Genomic DNA, 26,740 nt, shown 5'->3' with positions numbered 1-26,740 from the left:
GCTCTGCTCATGAGATTTAGAAAGTCTTCCCTTTCTTCTTAGTGCCACAGTTAGACCTCCCTCCTCTGAGCTGGGCAACACTCACACCTCTCTGCTCTGGAGCTTCCTCTAAAGAAGTGAAACAACCTGAAATTCCTTGGAAAAAGAGCAACTTCTTCTATTCAAGGACTCTTTTCCCCAGAATGCATATTATCTCCTAGAGAAGACCCACTGATGGGTTTTCCTTTTCCTTCTCCACATCTTGTTTCCTTTTGGGCAAGGAGGGGGGCAGGCTTTTTTAAAAAAGCAGGAGGGACCAGAGTTAATTGTAAATATTCTGCCCCGGTGTCTAGTATTAGCTGCTCCGGTGTTTCTGCTACGACCTCGAGCTTGAAGTCTCTCTCTTACCTATACAACACTCAGTGCTCATTCTGTGACTGTTGTAGGAAGCAGAGCCCCGGATGTGGACGTATGTCTATCCTGCCAAGTACTCGGACATCAAGTCAGAGGATGAGCGGTGGAAAGAGGAGCGGGACCGCAAATTGAAGGAAGAAAGGAATCGGAGTAAGGACTCTGCCCCCAAGGAGGATGGGAAGGAAAGCACAAGTAGTGACTGCAAGCTGCCCACGTCTGAGGAATCCCGCCTCGGGAGCAAGGAGCCCCGGCCAAGTGTCCATGTGCCTGTGTCCTCCCCCCTCACCCAGCACCAGTCCTACATCCCTTACATGCACGGCTACTCCTATAGCCAGTCCTATGACCCCAACCACCCCAGCTACAGGGGCATGCCTGCTGTGATGATGCAGAACTACCCAGGTACAGCACCCTTCTTCCCGCTTGTGCTCTATTAACGGGGAGGGGAAATGAAGCACAGATTTCAGATCCAGAGTTTTCTTGCATGGCTCTAAGGCTTTTTTTTTTTTTTTTTTTTTTTTTTTTTAATGTTCATTTACTTTTGAGAGAGTGAGTGAGAGTGGCAGAGGGACAGAGAGAGAGAAGAGGACAGAGGATGTGAAGTGGGCTTTGCACCGACAGCAGAAAACCTGACATGGGGGTCGAACTCACGAACTGTGAGATCATGGCTTGAGCCGAAGTTGGATGCTTAACCAACTCAGCCACCCAGGCACCCCAGGCCCTAACGCTTATTGAAACTCAGATAGATGACTGCCCTGTTTTGAATGTAACATTCTGTGAGTGGTCAGTCTAGCCTCAAGCTCCTTGAATGACCCAAACTACAATCTGTGAGACCGCCTCTCCCTCCCTTGCTCCAGCTAGAGTCTTGCCTCTGTAGTCCATTTTCCTGGATAACTGAAGGCAAAACTCCCACTAAACCACTACCATCTTCTCTCAGCTGGAACTATTTTAAACACATACTCTACATTTTGCAATGTAGAAATACAAAAGAAACAGGGCTAGTTCTTCTTAAGGAGCTTCAACTTAATCGTAGCAGGAGAGACACATGGAACAAATAAAATTCAAACCAGGGCAATGCATGTATTCATTTATAAGACAGGTTCAGCTGCAAGGTTTGGAAGGCAGTGGGAGAGAGGAAGAGCTGTTTGAAATCAGAATGGAGGGGAAGTCCAATAGAAAACATTCAGCTTGGGAAAAATAAGCTCTTTATACTGCTGCCCATGACTTCTTGGGGAAGGGCACATTGTAGGGGTGTACATATTTAACTTGTTAGAAGAAAATGGTCCTCAACTCCACTCACTGGTTTCTGTTGCCCGAAGAGCCATGTGGGATGCTTCTGGGGTAAGAGAGCACTTCTTTCACTCCTCAGAGCTCCCACCTCCCAATTGGAGAGCAGCCTAAACAGTCTTGATACCCTGGCAGAACGTTATAAGGCACCAGGAAGCTTTTCAAACAGAGCTAGGAAATTGTGTCACCTGTGATGTTCCTTTCTCCCTATTACCCCATCTGTCCATATAAAAATAATATTTCCACTTGCTGAGTGCCTGCTCTGGGCCAGCCACTGTGCTAGGTGGTTTATGTGCATTATCTTATTTCATCTTCCCTATGGAATAAGTATTGGTGTCTTCATTTTGATGGGAAAGAAACTGAAGCTCAGAAGGGTTGTAAATTTGCTTAAGGCTACCCAGCTGGTAAGTCTCAAGAGAGGTGCATTCAAAACCAAGGTTGTCTGACTCCAAATCCTATGATCTTTCCACTTCACCGTAATGCCCGTCCAAGATGAATCACTAGGGCTCTAGCGAAGCTGACTCCCCAAAAGTTGAGGACCCTGTTCCTAATATCCCTTAGCTAGTTTTGCCTCTAGAGCTCAGTAAAGAAAGGACAAACTAAAAGTTTCAGCCTGAAGACACCGTAGGGGGAAATATCTCAGCCTCTGCCTAGGAAAGCTGATGCCTGCCCTAACCGGGCTCACCAAAGCAGAGCTTCTTTCTTTTACTTCTCTCATTGACTGCTTTATTTCTCCTTCCCCAGGTTCCTACCTACCTTCCAGCTACTCTTTCTCCCCATATGGCAGCAAAGTCTCAGGGGGTGAAGATGCTGACAAGGCACGAGCCAGCCCCAGTGTCAGTTGTAAATCCAGCTCAGAGTCCAAAGCCCTGGACATCTTGCAGCAGCACGCCAGTCACTACAAGAGCAAGTCTCCCACGGTAAGTGGCACTGGCTGCTCCCAGAACCCAGGAAGGCCAGATCCAGGCTCTGGGAGAAGGTGGGCAAGCGCAGGTCTTAACTACAGTGCAGCCTGGCTGACTTTGACGCTGGCGTCACCAGGCAACTCCATGATTCTTAGGTGTCCTGCGTTTGTAAGGAATCATAGTGTGGGCTCAGAGCATCTTGCTGTCGTGTGTATGTCTCACAACAGTGCTTTGTGTCTGCTTTTTTTTTTCCAGATAAGTGATAAAACGTCTCAGGAGAGAGATCGGGGAGGCTGTGGGGTGGTTGGGGGTGGTGGCAGCTGTAGCAGCGTCGGGGGAGCAGGTGGGGGTGAAAGAAGTGTAGACCGGCCCCGCACCTCCCCTTCTCAGCGCCTGATGTCCACACATCACCACCACCACCATTTGGGGTACTCGTTGCTCCCAGCACAGTACAACTTACCCTACGCAGCAGGTAAGCCTCCTTCCCCTACTTTTCTTTTTTTTTTTTTTTTAAGATTTTAAGTAGTCGCTAAACCCAACATGGGACTTGAACTCACAACCTGAAGATCAGGAGTCTCATGCTCTACTGACTAAGCCAGCCAGGTGCCACCCCACCACCACCTATCTTTTTGACTCCATCCCAGTAGCATAGTAGCATTGCCCACAGCACAGGACCCCCAGCAAGAATCCCTTTTTTGTCTCTTGTTGAGCTTCTGATCTGCCCAGGATCTTAGCCTCCTTCAGACAGTCATTAAAGCATATGACATTTATTTCTTCCCTTGGAGCTTAGGGACTCTCAAACTACTCTAGAAAATTGGCTTTGATATTCAGAAGAATAAGGACCAGGTGTTCCCACAGCCAGAGAGAAACAAGCAGCTGAAAAATAGAGTTTTACTACACTATCCGCAGCCACCCTCTCTGGCCAAGTATCAGATTTTATTCTGTCAGCACCCCAAAACTCAGTGGAGCCAGGAATTTAAGGAGAAACTCCTCCCAATACCCTCCCATCTAATAAAGAGAAAGTGTTTAATCAGAGAGTTCTGGGAGAGTTACACTAAACATGCCGTCCTCTCTCACTCAGGGCTTTCTTCTACAGCCATTGTTGCCAGCCAGCAAGGCTCCACTCCCTCACTCTACCCACCCCCGCGGAGGTGAGAATGGTAAGTCACTTTTTAATTGGGGACAACACCTAGAACAGGGATAGTTGATAGGTATCACAGAATCCCTGTGGAGCCTAAGTGAGGGAAAGCCATGGGGGTCAGTGGTCTGGAAATGGTGGACCGCCGGCCAGGCCTCTTGTACAAGCCTCCCATTAAGCCATGTGCGTCTGAGGAGAGCCGCGGAACACAAGTGTCCCCTTGGGGCCAGGAGTGGCCTCCCTGCAGTTCGTTTTCTCGGAGCGCCACCTTGTGGTTGTTACACCAAAAGGCTGAGTGCCTGGTTATCTGTCCATGTTTCCCTTGCAGAACACCAAGTGCCCGGATAAAGTCAGCTTCACGGGCCCGGACTGGCTCACCCAAGGAGGTGCTGGAGGTGCCATTTAGACATCAGTTAAATGGTGTTGATCATCCTGTTTGCCGTTCCCACCATGACCGAAGGCAGACCCTTGGCTATCTCACCTCCACCAGATCCCTGGACTCCCCAACCCTCCCTCTTCCTCAGGAGCTGGAGAGCTGGTACTTAGCAAAAATATTTATTCTCTCGGCCACAGTTGAGACTGTTGTGGCCTCTGTGGAGATGAAGGCACGGGGAGCAACCAGGGGAACATGGCCTCAGCCCAGAGAAGTAACTGCTCCGTTCCCCAAGCCCCTGGTCAGCTGCCAGAGCAGTGCCAACCCCCACCCCCAGGGAGGGACTCACAAGTACTGGGTAAGGTCTGAAGACAGCACAGCAGCCATACCCCTGTCACTGTCATTACCACAATCACCAGATCCTGCATCTCCCCAGCAGTTTGGGCCCTGGGAACTGGCAGCATGTGGAGGAATTAGAATCTCAGGAAAGAAATTGGGGGCTGTTTTCTCTGTACTTGTGAAAACAAAGTCTTCACCCATGAAGACTTCTCCCCTCTCATGTGAGCACATATAAATGCTCAGAGCCTAGCCTGGAAAGGAAGACCAAGGCATTTGCCCCACCATGGCCCTGGGATACCTGTCAGGCAGAGGGCTGAGGTCCCAACACCAGCACAGGGCTCCCCAGGGATACTTGGGAGTGAGCTGGAGCATGAATGGAGTCTGTGAAAAAGAACCTGCATCCCCACTAAGTCCTGCTGCTTCTAAGCCCCCAACTACTTGCCCTTTTCTCTCTCTCCTCCTTACCCCTTGGTGCCTTTCCCAGGGGGATCCCCATGCTGATCTCTCCTTCTCTTTTCCACTGCTTGGCTCTTAAGACTCAGGCAGGTAAAATAGTATTCCCCCCAGCATGGGGAGCTTTGGAGTCTGCCAGGTCACCTTCGGGCAAGGCCCAGGAGGGAGGCCCTGGGAACACCCAGCAGTTCTTAGAGGTGTCCTGTCCGTTCAGCCATCTGAGTATCCTCCTCATTTAGGGCCACAAATATATACAGCCCAGTTCCTCTGTATACAAGTACATGATTTTATATAGCTCAATCTATAACCCCACGTGTGCCAATATCAGCTGTGTTTCTTTGTTAACACACGTTTTTGTTTTAGGGGCCACTGGCCATGGAAAGTTACGGGTTCCTTAGACCCTGGGATAACACATCCAAGCCATTACTCCTCAGAGCCAGAGTGTACTCAGTGGAGCTGTGCTATGAGGCAGTAGACATTTCTCTGCTCTCCTTAGAAATGCAGTCTACCAGCCCAGCTTTATGCTCTTTGCCCTGGGAAAGTGACCATGATTTGGTAGCTTTATTGGAGTCACTTCTTCCCCAAGGTATGAGGAGCTTTAGCTCTTATTTTGCTTTTGAGGTATCATCCCTTTGTTCTCCTTGGCTATCTTCCCTTGACCTTCTGGATTGAGAAAGACTGACATACACCAGCCTAAGGCTAGAGAAGGGTATTTGTGACCAGAGTGCCAAAGTGACCATTTAAGAGCAAGGACTTGGCTCGGACTCCATTTGGGGCATGGGGGTGGAAGACAATAAGCACAATGCCCAGCAGAGGCTGCTTTCCAAGAGCCCTGGCTTAGGGTCGTTTGCCCAAGAGGAGCCCCTTTGACCTATAAACCTCTCCTCTAGGCTTTCATGTCAGTTGTTTTTGTTCAAGTTGGGTTGAATCCTTCCCAAAACCCACTGTTTTAGACCACTTTGCAGGCCCCCAAGCAGCCTCCCTTTTCCCCATCATTCCCTCTGCCTCCTGCTAAACCCAGAGGGCAGGGCTCTGGGCAGTGACTTCCCTTTCATCCATGGAAGTAGTTGGTTTGGACACCTTCACCCCACCTAACCTGAGTCACCCCCACCAAGAGGATGACTCTGAATTTCAGCCTGATTGTACCCTCCCAGACTCCTGTGGGGTGGAGCCAAGGGCCCATCTCTGTTCCTGTTTGTTTTTAAATATTGTTATGTGTTTTGTAACTGTGGCGCTGGCTTACAGCGTGCTCTGTACATATTGTAAAGAAACCGTTGGAGTAATTTTCTTTCCCATTGGGCAGGCCTGGCCCCACATTCCTGCCCCTTCCACTTGGTTCTGTAACACAGAGAAGAGGAACTTCTGTATTAGCAGGGCAGCCTTGGGTTCTGCAGAAGGGATTTTTTTTTTTTCTTTCCTTACAAAGAAACATTTGGCTCTCTGATCCTTATATCCAAGTCTCCCTAGAAGGGTAGGAGCTGAGCTCCCAGAAGAGCAGGTGAAAGCAACAATGGCAGAATAGCACTGTCTTTTCCTGGTCCCTGCTCCTTGCCAGGTCCAGTCTTCCCTCCCTGAAATAACATGCAGCAGCTGCATCAACAAAGGAAGCAGAGATCCTTGACAAGTGCTGAGTGAAGGATCTGCTGTCCACCTCCAGCCTCTTTGGAGAGGAGGCACACAGGTAGGAGTACCTGTGGCACCCATGACTTGCTCAGAGAGATGAGACACTCAGCAGGGATTCCACCCCATGAGCAAAGGCTGGAATAGCTTGCTGGGACCAAGACCACCAGACCAAAGCTCTCTATGAGCCACCTCTGCCCCTTCACAAACCTCGTTCACTGGGACTCCACACAGAGGACCTACAGGGAGGGAGCCTCATCCCCAGTTAGGACAGCCAGGGCTGGGAGAGCTGCTCTTTAGGGTTCACATCTGCTTCCTCACTTAAGGTGTGCCGGTTTCCGTCATCCCCCTTCCCTGCCTGTACATGTATGTGTACATGTACGAAGTTCCCTTCTCTTACCTCATTCCCTCCACACGTCTCCAGGTCAAATGACCACAGGCAGAATGGTTAAGAAGGCACCCCATGAAATGAAATGGTGATTCTTGAATATTCTCTCCGGGCTCCAAGGGGAGGGTGAGAGGATGTGGTTTTGGGGGTGGGAGGGTGAGACTGTAGAAGGGCTAGAGTTACTGTACATGGGCTTTGAGGTCACCCTTGTTGCTCATTATGCTGTGTACCCTGTTACCATCCCAATGTCTACTCTCCTGCCCCTGTGATTTAACTGGGCAGCTAGTTGGCCCCATAATTCTGGGCCTTTGTCATTTGTTTTACTACTCGGGCATCCCAGGAAGCTCTCTGATGATCCTCTGCCATGGGCCCCTCCTGGGATCAAGCCCCTCCCAGGCCCCGCCCCCAGCCCCTCTTGCCCCAGCCCACCCGCTTGCCTTGGTGCTCAGCCCCCCATTGGGAGCAGGTTGGGGCGAGCTGGAGGCCCGGGCTGGAGGGGCAGTGTTGCTGTTCATAGCTTTTGTTCCATTGGCGTTGCTCTGTTGGATTTAATTTCAGTCTTCCTGATTCTTCCCTTCTGTAAAGTGTACATTACCAAGTTCCTTGTTTTTTATATATATATATATATAAATATATATATATACAAACTGTACTCTTTTTGCCTTTGTACATTCAGGCAAGAAGAGAAAATAAATCTTTTTAAGAGACAATCACAAATCTGTGAGGGCTGCTGGTTATTTCTCTTGGAGTTTGCTGCTGAGCTGCCTCCTCCTTCTTCCCTGCTTTTCTGTTTTCCCTCAGCTTTCCTGATCTTCCTGGTCCTGCTCCATATGCATCCTCAGCTCCACCTTCCCTGGCTGATGGCAAACTGTTGAATCCAGTGTCCAGACTACCTGCCCTTGAGACCTTTCTTGCCCAGTGGTGTTTTCCAGCTTGGCCACTGGCTTATCCAGGGCTTTATCCTGTGCCCTGGCCTCTCCTGTCTTCCCCCTTAGACCCCATTCACCAAAGTGGCTTTGGACCCCTCAAGTACCCTGAGGTCTATCCCCCCGGAGGCCCTGGCTTTGGACACTCACTTGTGAAACTATGCAGCTGGGAGCTCTCTGTTTAAGAGTTTGCACTACTTGAACTGCCTGGGAGTTAGAACGGATGGTTTTTAGGAATGAGTGAGAAACTGTCCCCTACATTCCCACCCCCTCCCCAATTCCAGCCTCCAGAGTGCTCTGATCCAGAGCCCAGAGAATCATTCCTGGCTGGAGGACTCCTATGGCTACCCCATCAGAACAAGGGCTAAGGATTTATGAGTCCAGAGCATTTGATCAGAATTTCAGAGGGTGGTATATTCTGAAACACAGCCCAACCAAACCATTGTTCTGCCTCTTGAATTTTCTCCTTTTCCTCTGATCTCCTGCTCCCCTTTTTTTCCCCTTTCTCTCTACTTCCTTTTCTTAATTGGCTTTGGAATTGAAGTATATTTTTAAATTATTTGTTGTATTTATTGAATAAAGTTTTTAATGTCCCTGTTCTTAAATTTAGACTTAGTTTGCCTTTCACATATCCTATCCCATTCCATCACCCCTCAAAATATTAACACCTTCTAAGTTACTTTTTTGATTGGAGTGCAGCTTTTGGGTACCATATTTCTTTCCTGCCAGGGGTCCTATCTAGCAAAATTTCTTTTTCCAAAAGGAAAGCTTAACTGAACTGAGGGCCTGGGTTTCCAATTCAACGCTTCTAACTCTAGCTGTATTGAAGGGGGTCCATCAGCAGATGGCAGCAGAACCTCCAATGTGTTTGTTTCCTATCAGTTTGAAGGACTGCATTTGATCTTGGTTCTTTATTCCTGTCTTGTAGATTCCCCAAGTCTGAGTTCAACATAATCCTAAACTGCCTACATTAACTTGGCCAATGTCCGCATTCATGCGGACCTCTGCTGTAGGTATCTCACAGCAGTGACCGTTTTTCATTCGCTGCCTCTAGGGGTTATATCCATGGAGGACAGATTTAAGTCCTTCCCATTTCCGTTGAATATCCAGCCCCAGACCTTCCCCTAATACTGTAGAAGATGGAGGTATTGCGCTCATTTTTATGAGTATCAGGTGGAGTTCAAAGTTAGTAACTTGGCCAGTGTGAAAACACAAGTGCCACACAGAACACTGTGAAAATGGGCCAAAGACTCAGAAAAACTAAGGACAGCCACAGCTCAACAGCAGATAGTTCCAAAGCTATAGGAAGAAAAACCTGTCCATCACTTGGGAAAACAGAAGCAAGAGAGAAAAAAATGATAGTAAGCCCTTGAAAAATGTAAGGGACACCTGGCTAGCTCAATTGGTACAGCATGTGACCCTTGATCTAAGGGTTCTGAATTCAAGCTCTCCACGTGTAGCCTACTTTCAAAGGGGGGTGGGGGGGAAATCTAGCTCCCTACAGTGCCACTGAGAGCTTACTCATCCAGCTGGTGGTGCAAGGGGAATGGCAGCCACACCTTTCTAGGGAAGGTATGTGCTGCTTCCTTCAAACACCTCCAGAAATGGGAATGTCAGGCATCTCCATGCAAAAGCCGAAACCCAGTTTCAGGACCCAGCCTCCTATACAAAAGGAAAACACTAAGAACAACCTGGATCCTGGGTATAGACTCTATTCTGGATGAAGCAGATGTGTACATACCTCTCTAGGGGGGTACTGGCAGTTTGTCCCAGGCGCCTAGCAACTGTGTTTTGCAGTATAATGGTGGCCCCAGAAGCCTCAGCTGGCTTATCTGTCCTGATGCACTGCAGCGCTTTTCCTGAGAAGCATGTATCACACCCCTGCTACGTTAGGCTCTAGACTCAAAAGAGTAGTGGTAGAAAGCTGGTCCTGGTACAGGAATGAAAAACAGACCAACCACAACTTTAAATCAGTTTATTGACACAGTAACACAACACACTTGCCTCCCTGACACCCCCACCCCCCTCACCCAATCTAGATCTCTCCCCCCTTCCTCCCCCCTTAGGATGAGCTGTTCAGTGAAAACAGAAAAGGGCAGGCCACTTCTACACCCCCAGTCCCACCCCTAAGCCCTATGGGGCAGGGTCTCAGGCACTACTCAGAACCTGTTGAGAAGAGGGGCAATCAGCACTATGTTCGGCCAGGCAGAGGCATCCAGTCCCTAAGAGCAGATTCCCACACAACCCCAAGGCCCTGAGTTGCTTATTCCTCTTCCTCTCTGCTCTTTGTGACCCTAGGAAAGAGACACCTTGGGTCCTGGGCCTACAGCCAGGAGCAAGAACTCCTGGCTATGATTTGCAAATTGGGAGTTTGGCTAGTGTTTTAAGGCCCAGGCACCCCAAAGAAAGCCCTGGTGGTGGGAGTGAACTTCAATGCCCCTATTTGAAATGCACTGATAACATTAAACAGATTAAGCCAGCTTAACCAAATGCCAGAACAACACTAAGCTGTAAAGAAGGAGGGGGTGAGACCTGGTTTCTCCAGGCCAGACACAAATGCACACAGAGGAGCCCAGGTAGAGTGTCGAAAAACTCAAGGACACAGCCCAGGGGCTGAAAAGCCTATATTCAGGAGTCCTGGGTTAACAGGAAGCAAGGAAAGAAAATACACAGTCTTAAAAACCAAAAAAGAAAGCCCAACAACAGCAGGGGAACCTGAGCCTGACAGTGCCGTCCACCAGCCCCCCAAGCCTTGCCCCTGGACCCAGACAGTCCCTCCCCGTCTAGGCAATGTCCTCCCCTAGGCTAGATAGAGCACATCACACAGCGCAGTTTAAAAAGCTTCTAATGCCAGTTCATAAACATCTTCATTTACTATTGGTGATTACATGTGAATAATAGGTTTATACTGTTCTTTATGGAAAACAATTTCAACAAGTCAACTCGGAGAACACAATAGGCAACCCTCACCCTGAGCCCCTCGGCGTCCTTCCCTAGACAGCAAGGAGCCCCCTCCTCTGTCCCAGGGCTGCCTAACTTCCCCTCTCCCCCCACTGTGGCTCTTGGGCAAAGCATCCTCTGACCATTAGTCCTCATCGGACAAGTTCTGGTCCAGGGGGTAAACCATGAACATCACATCTGGCCGAGAGGGAACACAGGGATGGCCTGGACGCACAATCTCAAAGCCCAAGAAGCTGAAGGTCTTCAGGAGTGGAGCTGTAGGAGAGTGTAAAAAGGATTCTGATAAACCAAGAGTAGGTTCAAATCAAAGGAAAACAAGAAAACAAAGCTACAATAAAGAAGTACTAGACCTTTACTTCTATAGACCCTTCAAAAGCACTCCCACCCCTGTGATTTCCCAGGGTCTATAAGGCAAACTCAAAAGCCCTACTTCACGCAATAAGAAGCCCCTTTTCCCCTCACTAGTTGCCCGCTGTCTGGGCAGTAGGTCTCAGGCTGTTTGGACTCCTCACCTCTGTCTTCCCGGCCCTTCCTGAAGCAGATGAAGACGTAGTTCACTTTCATCTTCTCTTCAGCAAACTCTAGCAGTGCTAACAATCTGCCAGAAGCAAAGAAAACAACTCAGGCCCACTACCACCTCTCTAGACTTTCCACCCCCCACCCTCAAAAAAAGGCTTCTCTGAGGCTCACAGCCAGTATTATAAATAAGGAACCTCCAGGGAGAAGTTTCTTATTTCGAGAGCTGGAGTTCAGAAAAAAATAAGCCACAATCCCAAAGAAAAAAGTTACTGAATTATCTCTTACTGGAGTAAGGATTCTTCATCTGAAATTAACAGTGTTAACCAACTTCACTAACGCAGTTCACAAGACAGTAGGGGGTCGAGCAAGACAGCCTGGTTTTTCAGGGGTCTTCTAAAGTCGCCAAGTTTGATGACCACCTGCTACTGAGATGGACTCTGGGTTCTAACACTGCCTAAAAGAATTTCCTCAAGAGACAGGGGCCATCAAGAGAACCCTATCTTCAAAATAAAAAAAATCAAAAAAAAAAAGAAAACAAAAACCTACACCAAAAAAAAAAAGAACTCTACAAGACTGTTTCTTACACACCTGACTGCCTTGGAGGGCCTGGCCTTGCCCAATCTAATGAAATCCCACTGTATCTCAGAGCTTCCTGGCCTTTTGAACTGCATCACTGTATGGTGGCTCAAGGGGGATTTAATGTCTGCTGAGAAGAGCAAACCAAGGGGTGATTAAATAACAGGGATTTGGTTAATGTGATAATGATTCCCTTTAACTATAACCTATGGCAGGCCTGTTTTACTGGCTAAAAATAACTTGTACAAAATGTTATCTGCTTGGGAAACCTAGAGCTAGGGAAGAAGTCAGACTCCCTAATTCATCTGTTATCCCCAATAAGCACATGCCTTTCTCTGGAATGGGCCCTCCTTCCCCTCCCCCAGCACTTGCTCCTTACCCTTCTTTGCTCCCATCAGCTAATAATCCATCTGGGATTTCTACAAACAGGCTCTGGCTGGACAGGACTGCATCCCAGGAAGAGACTTTCACCTCAGTGACCTCATACTGGAAGTGGACAATGTGAGGTTTTCCATCGTTCACAGGGAGGTCCTGGGTCACAGTGAGCTTCTCGTCCTGGGAGGAGATCAGATCAGAGGACCAGATCACTACCGCTCTGGCCACATTATAGGCCCCCTAACCTAGGTGGGTCCTGGGAGTCTTCTTGGGCCAATCTCAGGGTAGCATGGGATAAACAGCACGCTGAAAATATAGTGCTGCATGCTGGCTAGATAGAGCCATCCATCACTCATCAGGCACAAAGACAAGTTGATGGCAGCGAAAAGCCAGCATAATGGGAAAGGAAATATTTACCAAATGTCCATGAGATGCCGAGTTCTGTGCAAGGTGCTTTCCCATTTTTCAATCACCACCTCAAGTATGTGAAGTAGTTACTAATATCCCATTTAAAATCTGACACACTGGGGCCCAGAACAATTAAACAACTGACCCAAGCTAGTAAATGGCAGAGTTGAGACTCAAACCAAGTCTCCCTGATTCTAAGCCCATGTGTGTCCCCCACCCCAACGTCATGCTCTCTCTTCCCCTTCTCTCTCTGAAAGAGCAACATTAGCAACGAATGAAAATATATGTGAGGGTCTGGCTGGGGCCCAGCTCAACCAAAGCCTGCTTCCAGGTAGACTGCAGGGTCAATGTTGTCTCCCCTGGGCACAGTCTCAAGAGACCAGAACTCAGCCACCCTGCGACCTTTCAATGCCAATCTTAGGGAGAAGCTAAACTTCTGGGCCTCGACCACAGGAGATTAAAAGGCAGCAAAGGGCTGACTGCACTAGCCCAGATCATTCTCAGGCCAGACTGCCAGCAATCTCTTAAGCTCTTGGGATGTACCCTAGGCTGCCAGGATGACAGATGATGGAGCTGCAAAGTCCCTTCTCATTACCCCCTGCTACACTACCTGCCCGCCCCCTATCAGGCTAGTATGGGATGGACAGCAGAATGCCTAATAGTCTCTGACAATGGGAAAACTGCTCCTCCTGGCCCTTGGTACCTCAAGAGAAACTGAGGAGTCACACCAAAAAGAGTTCTTGCACCCCTCCCATTCATCATTCTCCCACCCACTCAGGACCCTAAACCGGCACTGAAGCGCTGACCACCAAGCTGAGAAGATGGCAGTGTTTGCTGGTGCACATATCCTCCCCTCCTAATACTCCCCAAAAGCCACACGGCAGCCTCCACTGAAAAAGTTCTTCCCGATCCCCTACTGGCCTGGCTTAAGGGAAGACCAAAGGGCCGCAATTACTGCCCTTAAGCAGCAGCTCAGTGGTATCCGAGAGGGCTCTGCTCCAAGCCTTCCAGCCCAGAGTCCTCCTTACCTTATATATTAGAGCTGAGAGAGAAGGATCCCTGCCGCCCCCTCGCCCACCGGGGATCTTCGACAGTGGGTGAGGGGCATCAGGAGCACCACAGAGGCCCCGGAACAATGTGCCTGCAGCACTGGAGCTGGGGACAGTTACTCAAAGGCAAAATACTACTGCAAGAGACAGAGAAGGTAAGACCGTGAACACCAAGACTTGAAGACTCATCTCAACATCCCCTCCAACCCCTACCCGGTTCTCCCTAAACAAGCACTACACCACTGCCCCCATCCTTTTGGCTTTAGCTTCCAGATGTAGTCTGCCCTCTTAAAGCACACCCATCCTCGTGTAGAAAGCAGGGGGAATCCCAGAAGTGCTAAGGGAGTCAGTTGGACATATCTGACCAGAGGAGCACCTGTTAAACATCAAACAAATCTCTGTGGCACTGACAAACCTTGAGAGGAACCAGATCCTGGCTTGCCTTCAAGGCCTAGAACCCTGTACCCCCACCAGTCCCTTTCCTAGTGTCTCAACAACCTATGTGACAGAATCTCAAAATCTATACAGTCACTTCTGGCTGGAGAGGCATATAGGCCTCAAGATACCACATGGATGGGGTACCATGTCCTTGAGGACCCAAGGCCACTTTTCCTCCCCAATCTAAACAAAAGAACTGAACAAGAAGACAATGACCCAAATCTCTCCACGGTCAAGAACTGAATTAAATCCAGGGATCTGGCTTCCAGAGAAGAGGTACACTGTAGTACAGAGTATTATGTTCTGAGCTTGTCCCTGGTATGCCACCAAATGTTGGGCTTCCTTGCCCTTTGCTAGACTCTAACCAGGGCATGGGTGTTTAGATTATACTGACACGACTGGTATGGACACTCAGGTACATGTGTATCAAGGATGGGGTGTTGCTAGAAGGTAGATTTGCTAGGAACTAAGTAAGGAAGCCAATAATCAGATGGATCAGAGAGGGTGAAAGGCTCCTCAAGGAGCTCCCTGTGATCTCCAGGTGTGTACTCTTACTACCACCATGATTTTCAGGTGGACCCTACAGGGCTCCAGATCTGCTCCACTGCCTTCTCTGAATCCAATTTAGTAGTTCCTTAAGCTGAGATGTAGCTCACTTCACAGGACAGCGGCAAGTGAAGCAGGGAAAGAAGCAGACTGCGTGTACACAACTCAGCAATAGGTCTGTCCCTTGGCCCCAACACCCCAGGCAGCAGGCAGCTGGAATGCAATGGATAACATATAGGAGGACACTGCAGTGGGTGCTGGAGCCAGCTCACAGGACTGTGCCCATCTCTTCCCAACTGCGTGTTTAATGAGGTCATGCTGGTAGCTTGAATGGCTCTGGGGGAAGTATTTACACCACAAAAATCATCAAATGCTAGAAGTCAAGGCTCCCCCCTCCCACCCCCGCCAAAAGGCGGCTGCAAAATAATGCAAGGCCCCATTCTTCACACTATTTGCTTTATACGGCATGCCAGATTTGAGTTCTTCACTTGGGCTCAGAGTGACAGAACTGAACTCACACCTAACACGGCAATGGTACAATAACGCAAAGGGCATCCAGCTAAGATCCTCAGTACTAAGAGACAGCTGAGACAGGAAGTCCAAACCCTTCACTGCTCTAGCTCAGCTCCCCTTTCTCTCAAGGATTTCAACCAGGGGCCTGTAATTACACTTAGAAATTTCATTGGGAGATGGAGTTCCCAGGGCAATGTCAGTGGGCCCGGAGCAGCATCAACACCTGGAGGTAAAAAAAAAAAAACACATGCACCATTTCCTGCCTCCTCTGGAAAACCTCAGGCCATCCTCATCTCCCCTACTCTTAGCCTCAGTAACAGAGGAAGCAGAAGAAGCATGACTGAGGATTATGCTGTTTCCAATGAGGGACTTATTTTCTACTGAGGACAAAGAACGATTATAATGCCCCCATTCCAATGTGTTAAGGGATAAAATAATAGAGTATCCAGACCACAAAAAATTATGACGGGGGGAGGGCTTTCCCAAGCAAAGGTACACACACAGACACCACCACCACCCCCCCACAGTAAGTTCTGTTCCCATTCCCTAGGGACCACTTCAGGCCTCTGTTGAGGTTCCTGCAGGAGCACCAGGAAGGCTGGGCCACTGAAAGCCACCAGGAAAGCTGGCTTGCCTGTAGGTCAGTGGAGCTACCTAAGAACTGGGCAGACCTCTCCTCTGGGGTAGAAAGATGAGATGTAGCCTTTTATACCAGAACTGCATGGGTTCACAAAACCAGATCACCAAAGCCCTTGCACTTCTAGAACTTTGGTGCCAATTTCTCAATCTCAGACTTCTACTTCCAGAGAAATTATTCTTCCCCGGTCTTTAGATGAGAGAGCTACATTCAACCCTTGATGGGCATTCCAACCATCATCTTGATTATGAGCTAATTTTTACTTGCAAATGTCATAAGCAATGGGGCCAACCCAATGAAATGATCAGAATAAGGTGGATTCTTTTTTCTAGATCCAGAATCCCGTTGTCTTCTTCCTAGAAATAATCCCTAGAGCCTGCCCTATGTTTAGCACTAACCTATGTGGCTCACTCCTCTTAAAGTAAATGCAAGAAGTCTATTCCAAGGTGACAAATCATTTACTTCTCCCACTCTTAAACAAGGCTGCTGGAAACTCCTCCTTCTACCCCACAAAGTCTGCATGAGAAAGCAAGTGTCTGTGAGTGAGGATGGACGGGCGTTTCTGGTCCCCATCCTGAGATCCACTTCCAGTTCCCTACCAGAAACAGCTACAGTTTAGGATAAACCTAGGAGACTGGAGATCACAGTCAACAACCCTCTTCATTGTCCATCATAATGGATCTGCTTTTAGTTATTTGCTGTGAATGGCAAATTGCTTCTCTTTCAAAAAACCTGATTGCCATTTCTGAAGTGAGAAGAACAGGAAGATGGGTATATACATGGTGGTTAAAGAAATTAAGGGGCATGAACAGCAATCAGGCAAGAGAAAGAAATACAAGGCACTCGGTCACTATTTGTAGATGACATGCTACTCTATACAGAAAACCTCAACACCTTCACCAATAAACTATTAGAATAAATGAATTTAGTAAGGCTGCAGGATACAAAATCAATTCAATTTATATAAATCTGTTGCATTTATATATACTAATAACTACCAGAAGGAGAAATTAAGAAAACCATCCCATGTACAATTGCATGAAAAAAAAAAAAAAAAAAATAGAGGGGTGCCTGGGTGGCTCAGTTGGTTAAGCATCCAACTTCAGCTCAGGCCATAATCTCACGGCTCATGAGTTCGAGCCCCATGTCAGGCTCTGTGCTGACAGCTGGGAGCCTGGAGCCTGCTTCAGATTCTGTGACTCCCTCTCTCTGGCCCTCCCCCACTCGTGCTCTCTCTCAAAAATAAACATTTAAAAAAATAGAATATCTAGGATTAAATTTAATGAAAGAAATAAAAGACCCATACTTTGAAAACTGTAAGACACTGATGAAACTGAAGATGATACAAACAAATGCAAAGATATACCATGACATGAACTGGAAGAATATTGTTAAAATGTTCCTACTACCCAAATCTAAAGACTCAGTGCAATCCCTATCAAAACACCAATGGCATTTTCCTCAGAACTAGAACAAATAATCATAAAGTTTGTATGGTACCACAAAAGAGCCTGAATAGCCAAAGCATTCTGGAGAGAAAAGCAAAGCTGAACGTATCATACTCTCAGATTTCAAAGTATATTACAAAGTTACAGTAATCAAAACAGTATGGTATTGGCACAAAAACAGACATATAGGTCAAACAGGATAGGGAGACCAGAAACAAACCCATACACATATGGTCAATTAATCTGCAACAATGAAGGCAAGAATATACAATGGGGAAAATACAGCCTCTTCAATAAATGGTGTTGGGAAAACTGCACAGCTACATGCAAAAGAATAAAACTGGGCCACTTTCTCACAAAACTAAACTCAAAATGGATTAAAGACTTAACATGTAAGACCTGAAACCATAAAACACCTAGAAAACATAGCAGTAAGCTCTTCATCAGTCTTAGCACTATTTTTTGGGATCTGTCTCCTCAGGCAAGGACAACAAAGGCAAAAAATAAACAAGTGAGACTACACAGAACTAAAAAGCTTGCAAGGGAAACTAACAAAACGAAAAGGCAACCTACTGAATGGAAGAAAATATTCACAAATGATATATCCACTAAGGGGTTAACATCCAAAATATATAAAGTACTCGTACAGGGCTGCCAGGGGTGTCTGGCTGGCTCAGTCAGTGGAGCATACAACTCTTGACCTCGAGATTGTGAGTGTGAGCCTCACAATGGGTGCAGAGATTACTTTAAGAAAAGTAAAACCTTGGGGCGCCTGGGTGGCGCAGTCGGTTAAGCGTCCGACTTCAGCCAGGTCACGATCTCGCGGTCCGTGAGTTCGAGCCCCGCGTCAGGCTCTGGGCTGATGGCTCAGAGCCCGGAGCCTGTTTCCGATTCTGTGTCTCCCTCTCTCTCTGCCCCTCCCCTGTTCATGCTCTGTCTCTCTCTGTCCCAAAAATAAATAAACGTTGAAAAAAAAAAAATTAAAAAAAAAAAAGAAAAGTAAAACCTTAAAAACAAAAACAACTCATACAATTCAGTATCAAAAATAATCCAATTTAAAAATGGGCAAAGGGGGAGGGGTGTGGCAAAAAAAAAAAAAAAAAAAGGGCAGAGGAAGGGTGCCTGGCTGGCTTAGTCGGTTAAGTGTCTGACTCACTCCCAGTTCAGGTCTTGATCTCAGGGTCATTAGTTCAAGCCTCTCGCAGAGACTACTTAAAAAATGGGCAGAGATGGGGCGTCCAACTTCGGTTCAGGTCATGATCTCGCGGTTCATGAGTTCAAGCCCCGCGTCGGGCTCTGTGCTGACAGCTCAGAGCCTGGAGCCTGTTTCAGATTCTGTGTCTCCCTCTCTCTCTCTGACCCTCCCCCATTCATGCTCTGTCTCTCTCTGTCTCAAAAATAAATAAACGTTAAAAAAATTTTTTTTTTTTTAAATGGGCAGAGGATCTGAATAGACATTGTTCCAAAGACAACATACAGATGGCCAAGAGGCACATGAAAAGATGCCCAACATCACTAATCATCAGGGAAATGCAAATCAAAACCACAATGATACAATCATCTCATACCAGTTAGAATGGCTAATATCAAAAAGACAAGAAATAACAAGTGTTGGTGAGGAAGTGGAGAAAAAGGAACCTTTGTGCACTACTGGTGGGAATGACATTGGTGCAGCCACTGTGGAAAACAGTACAGAGGTTCCTCAAAAAATTAAAAATAGATCTACCATGTAATCCAGCAATTTCACTTCTAGGTATTTATCTGAAGAAAATGAAAACACTAATTCAAAAAGATAATGCACCCTTATGTTCATCACAGCATTATTTACAACAGCCAAGATACAGAAGCCACTTAAATGCCCATCAATATATGAATGGATAAAGCTGTGATATATATATATACATAATGGTATACTACTCAGCCATAAAAAAGAATGAAATTTTGCCATTTGTGAGAACGTGGATGGGCCTAGAGGGCATTATGCTAAATGAAAGAAGTCAGACAAATAGGATTTCAATTATATGCGGAATCTAAAGGAACACCACAAATGAACAAACAAAACAGAAATAGACTTATAAACACAGAGAACTGATGGTTGCCAGAGGATGAAATTGATGAAGAGGATTAAGAGGTATAATCCTCCAGTTAAAAAATAAATTAAGACATGGGGCTATGATGTACAACATAGGGAATATAGTCAATAATATTGTAACAACTTTGTACATGACACATGGCACCATTTTGAAACATATATAAAAACTGAATCACTATGCTATATGCCTAAAAACTAGTAACAATATAGTATGTCAGTTATTCTTTAATTAAAAAAAAAAAAAAAAAAAAGGACAGGGGCACCTGGCTGGCTCAGTCGGTAGAGCATGCAACTCCTAATCTTAAGGTCGTGAGTTCAAACCCCACACTGGGTGTAAAGAATACTTAAAAAATTAATTAATTAATTTAAAAAAGAACAGCCTTCTGTTCTTGTATTGGCTTTAATGTTCGAAATGGTATTGTGGCAAAATATGCCACCAATCTCAACAGAGAACAGTGAATCTTTTAAGAACTTAAGTACAGTGAAAGTGGCTTCTAAACACAGGTCCTTCTGTCACAAGATCCAAACCAAGTTAGGTTTCATATTCAGTTCAGTTGTGTTTCTACTGGTTCCAATGCCCAGCTTTTTCCATTTCTTCCTCACATCTTGCTCACTCCACTGGGGGGGAACGCATGATTTAATCTTTAACACCAAAAAGAGGATTTAAAAAGTCAGTCTTAGGGGCACCTGGGTGGCTCAGTCAGTTAAGCATCCAACTCTTGATTTCGGCTCAGGTCATGATCTCATGGTTCATGAGATCGAGCCCCTCATCAGGCTCCATGTTGAAGGTGTGAAGCCTGCTTGGGATTCTCTCTCTCCCTCTCTCTCTGCCCCTAACCCACTCACGACTGTGAGCTCTCTCTCAAAATAAATAAACATTAAAAAATAAAAAGCAGCAGCTCAGTCTAGAGCCTGATCAGGCTTGATCAGAAAGATCAGGCTCATTAAGAACAATCAAATATATCAGCCTGAACCCGAACATCCACTTGGTCTGGTCTTGCTTTTGGAGAAGAAACAAATATACCATGCTAGAAATGAGGGTGTCAAGTATCCAAGTCAATTCAAAAGAAAGATGGGAGATCAGAGCCTATCTGTTAGTGTCTTTATTTTCTCAGTTATCAGACATGCCCTTGGAAACACTCCTCAGGATACATATGAGTGCTACGACAGATCACATCCTGCTGCCTCTAATTTAAAGCATTCTGTGAAACCGTTGCCTGAAATGTCTAATTTCATACACTGACTAGAGACAGGCACTGCACGTAGCAGATGTATTCCTGGGGAGTGTTGCTGGTAAATCAAATTTTTATAATTCAAATCCTATTTTTAAATCTCTAGGGTGCTTACTATTTAAAGGAAGGAACTTTAAATCTCTTAATAGAGTAAAGAATCTATTAAAGAATCACTTCCAGTTGATTTTTTGTCAGTTTTGATTTTTATATTTAGTTTGCTCAAAGCAGTGGATAGCCTGCTATGTAGAGATTTAATATAAAAGTAATTCTGTGGCTAACTTCCATTCAGCTACATCTAACAAATATGTGAATTCATATTCTCCTTGATATACTTTTGATCATGTTTCACTTGAATCAGTGGCCTGAGCTTGCTTAGGTCTGCACCCTTTCTCTCTGGTTTCCATTACCTATCGGAAGGGGTGTTAGATGGCCTTGGTATTACCTATTTTGTGGTATCAAGTGAAAAGACATAAAAACCACATTCCCAAGCATTCTAAATTCATTCCCCTCTCTCAACCTCTTCTGATCCATTCTTGTCTCAGGCCCTACCTCATAGAACACTCTCTAGGCTCAGACTTCCCTCACACAGGCTGCTTTTACTGAGACTAGGAAGGTCTCTGATGACTAATCCCTACGCAAAGAGGAACCAATCCAGGGCTGCCATCACATTTAGCCAAGAAGAAATAGGAAGAAAGGTGGGAGGTGATGGCCACCTCCAGTCTAGTGGGACCTTAGAGGCTGATTTCCAGCTGCCAATTCCCTTCCCATATGAGAAAGGAACCCTGGGCAGATGCCAGGCATAAGTCATTTCACTAGGGCTGTTCTATGTGCCAAAGGGAGTCTACTTGCTAAGCACAATTATAAAGAAAATGACATCACCACTCTGAATCACAGACTGAAAGCAAAACTGGGTTTTGGTTGATTCTCCATAAGAAACACACTTACAATGGCAGCAGAATATCTGCCTCTGAGGTTTGCTTATAACACAACTGATACTGGTACGTCTTTTGCCAAAGGTAGGCATAACCACATACGCCAGAGGTGGATGGATAGCTAGGTACCCATGCATTAAAATTAAACCTTAATTTTACATTTTAAGTACCTTGATCCAGTTTTTTTTTTTAATGTTTATTTTTGAGAGGGCGAGAGAGACACAGAGTGTGAGCAGCAGAGGGGCAGAAAGAGGGAGACACAGAATCCGGAGCAGGCTCCAGGCTCTGAGCTGTCAGCACAGAGCCCAACGTGGGGCTCGAACTCACCAACCATGAGATCATGACCTGAGCCAAAGTCGAACACCAACTGAGCCATCCAGGTGTCCACCTTGATCTAGTTTGTATAGTGAACTCATCACCCAGTTCCAGACTCTCTTCCCAGGACAGAATTACTTCATTGTTTACATGGTATCAAAGGCCTAGGAAATTTTCCTAGGGATTCTCTTATGCAAAGCATTTTATTCTGCTGCTAACAGGAAACTATCTGTTTGGTTCACTTCAAGTAACAAAATTCTTGCTCACCTACTTGGCTATTTCTGGTCTATAGCTTTCAGTTAGGCTTTACAGCCTTACGAGTCATGAAGCCAACTTGAATCAACACTGCATACTGTTTCAAAAAGGGATGAATTACTTTTTTTTTTCTAGAAATGCACATATATAACATCCTCTAACCCACTCCGCAGTCCCCCTTTTTATATTTCTGAGCAGCTCTGAGGTTAAATTTGGATTTCTTGGCAGCATGAGGAATTACTATTATTAGTCCACATTGCTTTCTGAAGCATACCTCCAATTCGGGGGGATTCCCAACTATACTAGGAGTCTCTCTGGCTCTCTCTGTGGAAATGACCTTGAAGGTACATGGTAGGAAAACTTGCTCTCCTTACTATCCCATACCCAAAAAGCCATAGTGCCAATAAATAAGGAATAAGCAAAACCATATTCTTTGGGGGAAGAGAAAGAAATTCCATCACTCAGGGAACCATTCTGTGAAGATACCCAGGGTAGCTCTGATGTGCTCTCGTGCCCTGTCCACCTCCAAGAGAAAACACCTGTAGAACCAAATGCTTCTCAAAGCCCGTCAGACAAAGATTGTTTATAATATAGATATAAGGCCCAGGCAGGCGCTTCTCCACATACACAGGTGCTAAGCAGGCCCTAGACAGAGACTGTCTTTTTGCCCCCACAAATCCAGGGGAGAGAAAGGCCATGAAGCTGGATTTCCTTGGATTTAAACCTCATGTTCAAAAACCTTAATAAAAGTGCTTGTTCCTGTGTCTTCTTCCCTCCGCCACCATCAGGAATTTTAACATTCTGGAGGTACTAATCAGAACAAAACTGAAAAGGAAGAGCTTTGTTTCCAAAACATACTGCCGGTTCCTCTGCAACTATTTCTTCCAGGAAACCAAGCCTCCACCTCTTGAGTATTTCACTAGAGCCAGGGAAGCTAGAAAGCCCATCCCCCACCCAATGAGAGCTCAACTCCTAGCCAGCTCCCCCTCCTCTCTGCGGATACAAAACACCAAGCACACAGACTGGGAAGAACATCCGGCTCTTATCGAGATCCCTAGTTAGGGCCTACCAGAATCCCTTTAGAAAGTTACAGGCAGGCCACAGAAGGCTGGGAAACATGTTATGGAAATAGGATTGCCATAACTCAAAGAAACCAGACACCCTGCACACACCACACCACACCACCCCACCCCCAGGCCAAAGTGGAGGAGCCTGATCCCAGGCCTTGCTCCTGCCCAGGACTTGGCAGGCCAGCTGGCTCCTCCCTCCACCTGCCTTTCATACAGCCAAGCCCCTCAAATTACCAACACACTAAGGGCCTTGGAGACAAGCAAGCCTGTTTTGCCACTTAGGAAGCTGGAAGGAATCTTGAGTTAAGCGAACCCAACCCCCTCTTTTTATATGGAAGCACACTAGCCAAGCCAGATCTAGAACTCAGGTCTTGCAACCTCACAGTCAACCAAGGCCCTTATGTATTGGTTCCAAGTGCCCAACTCTCAAGGCTCAGCCTGCAAAGGACTTGGCACCAGACCAGCTCAGTCCAGAGGACTCCAGAGACTGCCTGCTGAGACCACACCACCCTCCAAATCCCACTGTGGAGACAAAAACATAAAAACAGAAAAGAAAACCCATCTCATACCCTTTTAGCAGACTTCCCTGTAGGTTTCTTTGCTTCCCTCCACCCCTGCACGTCATCCAGCCCTCTCTCATACCTGCTGTCTTATCCTCATCACACACGGCTTTCTTTATCACAAGCAATACCTTTTGCATCCACCTCCACCTCCTTAGCTCCAGAGGGGCTGGGTAGAGAAGATGGAATAAAAGCGGGAATGCAAAGGGACATGGAAGTGGATAGCCTCCGAAAAAGAAAACAGAATGGGACTGTAAAGAAGCCTTGAGAGGTAGGGGTAATGGGTCAAATACAACCATAACAAACCAGGAAATGAGGGGTGGATTTTCTTTCTGCATGTTGGGAAGAAATAGAGGTGTGGGGGCTAGGTAAGAGTCTGAGAATGAAAATGTCTAATGCCTGAGAACTGAGTAACTCAAGGTAGGAGAATTTAAGAGGCTGTTGTGGGTATCTTGGGAATTTCTGGATAGTACCTGAGAAAGAAAAACTAAGAAACCCCTGAAGGAGACAAGGCCCTTTTCAGTAGAGAAAGAGCTGACATTCACTAAAGAAATATGATGGGAAAGGTCTTGAGGGGGAGGGGGTGGAGGCAGTGTTTCTTAACCCTGGCTGCACATTACAAAGAATTAACCTAGGGAGCTTTAAAAATACATACAAATAACCAAGCCCCACCCTAGGCCTTACACCAGATCTTTGAAGGTGGGGTCCAGGTGACTGATTTTTTCAAATGAGCAACCAGTGTTGAGAAACATGGAGATACAAGAAAAGCTAAAAACACAGCTGGAATATTTAAGGATGGTGCTGCTAAAGGACTGGGAAAAGGCAAGTTAGAGACCAGCTTAGGGAGAAGGGAGCCCAGGTTTGGGAGGACCCCTGAATGGTAGGTAGAGCCCTATGGGAAGAAAAGCAATAAGGAAGGATAAGTTTGTAAAAAGAACTATAGTCTAGCTCTGGAGACACCACCGCACAATTTAAGGAGGATATACAGGGAACAGACCTGCTTGCAAAACAATGAGACCCAAGTATGGGGCAGAGGCCATAAGGCCAATTCTGGGGACAAAGGGTCTGGTGTGGAGAACTAAATGAGCTTCAGCCTCATTTCGGAAAGGACAGCAACAAGTCTAGGGGGTAAAATGAGGAAAACAATGAGACCCAAATTGTAAATAGAAGGCATTCTGATGTATAAAAAAACAACAAGGGTTAAAAATTGTGGGGAAACAGGATTATGGAGCAGTTTCAAAGAGTGTGGGGGCAGAAATACAGAGTATATTTGAAGAAGAGATGGATGACAACAAGGGCTGCCTTGGGAAAAAGAGAAGTAGAGAGAGGAAAGCTGAGTGATAAATTCTGCCTAGCTTGGGCAGGGGCAAGTATGTATGAGGCAAGTTCAGAAAACCACTGGTGCTGTTTCAGAAGGACGTGCAGCCTTTCTCTCCAATTAATGGGAGAAGACTGGGATCAGATTTTGAGGGAAGAAACTTGCAAAGGCCCAGTATCCAGAGTATGGGGCCTGATTTGCAGGCATTGGAGGTACAGAGAAAGAAAGGAGGCCTTCAATAGAAACAGGGTGGGCTGAGTTCTGTGATCTAATGATGGGATTCAATTAAGAAGCGAAGAGTAAGAGTAAAATGAGTTCCAGCTGAGATCAAGTGTTTAGAGGATAGGAGAGTTTAGAAGTGTTGGGGGAACCCCACTAGGGGAAAAGGACGGCAAACAGAAGTCCAAAGTGTTTGAAAAAAAAAAGGAAGAAGGTTGGGAGCCAGGGATAAACGAGCTAACTGGGAAAGGGGTGTCGAGGAGGAAGAATGGGAAAAGATAAAGCAGGAGTTAAGGGACCAGAGGGACAGTGGGGCATCACTGTAAAAACTATTAGGCCTGAGAAAAGCGGGGGAGGGGAAGGGGTAATGAGTCCAGTTGAGAGCTGAAGATTGGAGCCTAACTGGGGGAGGGGCGGCAGTGATAAGACAGGGGTTTGGAGGATGCAGTTTCAAGGAAAGAGAGTCAAAGCCAAGGGTTAAGTAACCAAAGAGGGAGGAAGATAGATTTGGGGAAATGGGAAACAATTTGGGGAATGTGGATGAGGGAGAAAGCCCAGTTTGGGGAATGGGGCACCGTCCGACAGGACTTAAAGGAAATGGGGACTGGATTCGAAGGTTGAGTCCTGGTTTGCGTGGGGGTTGGGGGTGGGGGCTTTGCGGGAGAAGGAGGCCCGGATGAGGGGGATGGGCCAGGCTGGAGGGAAGGGGCTAAAGGGCGGAAGGAGGCCCCGTTGCGGGTTTGGGGCTTGGACTGGGGTGGCTGAAGTAGGGAAAGGACCCAGTGGGGGGGGGGGGGGGGGGGGGTGGGCAGGACCCCGCTGTGGAAGCGGGAACCGGCCGGGGATGGGGGGAGGCCCTCTGAGGCAGATGCGGGGAGGATGGGGGCGGGGAGCCTGGGCCGGGCCGTTACCTGTCCTGGGTGTTTATCATCCTCGGCGACTCTGCTCAGGGTGAGAGGAGGCGGCGCAGGGTATGGGTAGGTGGATGAGAGGGTGGGTGTGGGGTCGCGCGCGCGGGGCCGATCTCTGCGGGCTAAGTCCCTGTCAGGCCGCGGGCCCAGAGCCCTCCTCCTGCCTCAGCGAGCGCCTGCCTCCAACTGACCCTCCCCGGCCGCCGCCGACGCCGCCGCAACCGCCCCGCCCCCGGTGCCTCATCTGCATAGCCCCACCCCAGCGCCGCACGGTGTCCTGGGAAACTGGGGCTCACAACAAAGGGCAAAGCCCGGCCCCGCCTCCGCGCAGGCGCACCAGGGCGTGAGGGGGGGGTCTGGATGCGGACCCTCCTCTGCGGGCGGCTATGGCCGTGGCGGTGGCCTTAAGTTGCGCAGCAGGAAGGGTGCGTTGTATTTCAAGTAGAGTTTTCTGAGCATTGGCCCGACCTAGTCCTCGTCCCTAGGCCTTGTTTGCATGGGGCCGAGCAGAGGTGTGTCATCTGTAGGCCCTAGGAGGATATTTTAT

General features: G+C 47.2%; 1 protein-coding gene and 1 long non-coding RNA gene across 2 annotated transcripts in view; one reads left to right on the top strand and one right to left on the bottom strand.

The window, feature by feature from the left end:
• ZNF609 (zinc finger protein 609) overlaps positions 1 to 7,610 on the top strand; it is a 208,844-nt gene extending 201,234 nt beyond the window's left edge. Inside the window, exons 6-10 of the mRNA XM_030317934.1 lie at positions 426 to 792; positions 2,422 to 2,597; positions 2,838 to 3,054; positions 3,664 to 3,742; positions 4,049 to 7,610. Coding sequence (XP_030173794.1) covers positions 426 to 792; positions 2,422 to 2,597; positions 2,838 to 3,054; positions 3,664 to 3,737 — 834 coding nt within the window. The 3' untranslated portion in view covers positions 3,738 to 3,742; positions 4,049 to 7,610. The remainder of the gene's footprint in view (positions 1 to 425; positions 793 to 2,421; positions 2,598 to 2,837; positions 3,055 to 3,663; positions 3,743 to 4,048) is intronic.
• A 2,606-nt stretch (positions 7,611 to 10,216) lies between these two features.
• LOC115515814 lies at positions 10,217 to 26,391 on the bottom strand. The gene is made up of 5 exons (XR_003969415.2): positions 26,194 to 26,391; positions 13,687 to 13,844; positions 12,255 to 12,430; positions 11,293 to 11,378; positions 10,217 to 11,035 (listed from the first exon to the last, which is right to left on the bottom strand). It is a non-coding gene; the product is annotated as an uncharacterized LOC115515814 (long non-coding RNA).
• Between the last annotated feature and the right edge of the window lie 349 nt (positions 26,392 to 26,740).

Source organism: Lynx canadensis, chromosome B3 (assembly GCF_007474595.2).
Source record: "Lynx canadensis isolate LIC74 chromosome B3, mLynCan4.pri.v2, whole genome shotgun sequence".
NCBI lineage: Eukaryota > Metazoa > Chordata > Mammalia > Carnivora > Felidae > Lynx > Lynx canadensis.
Note: the sequence above shows the minus strand (reverse complement) of the source record. Positions and strands in the feature narration are given on the sequence as shown.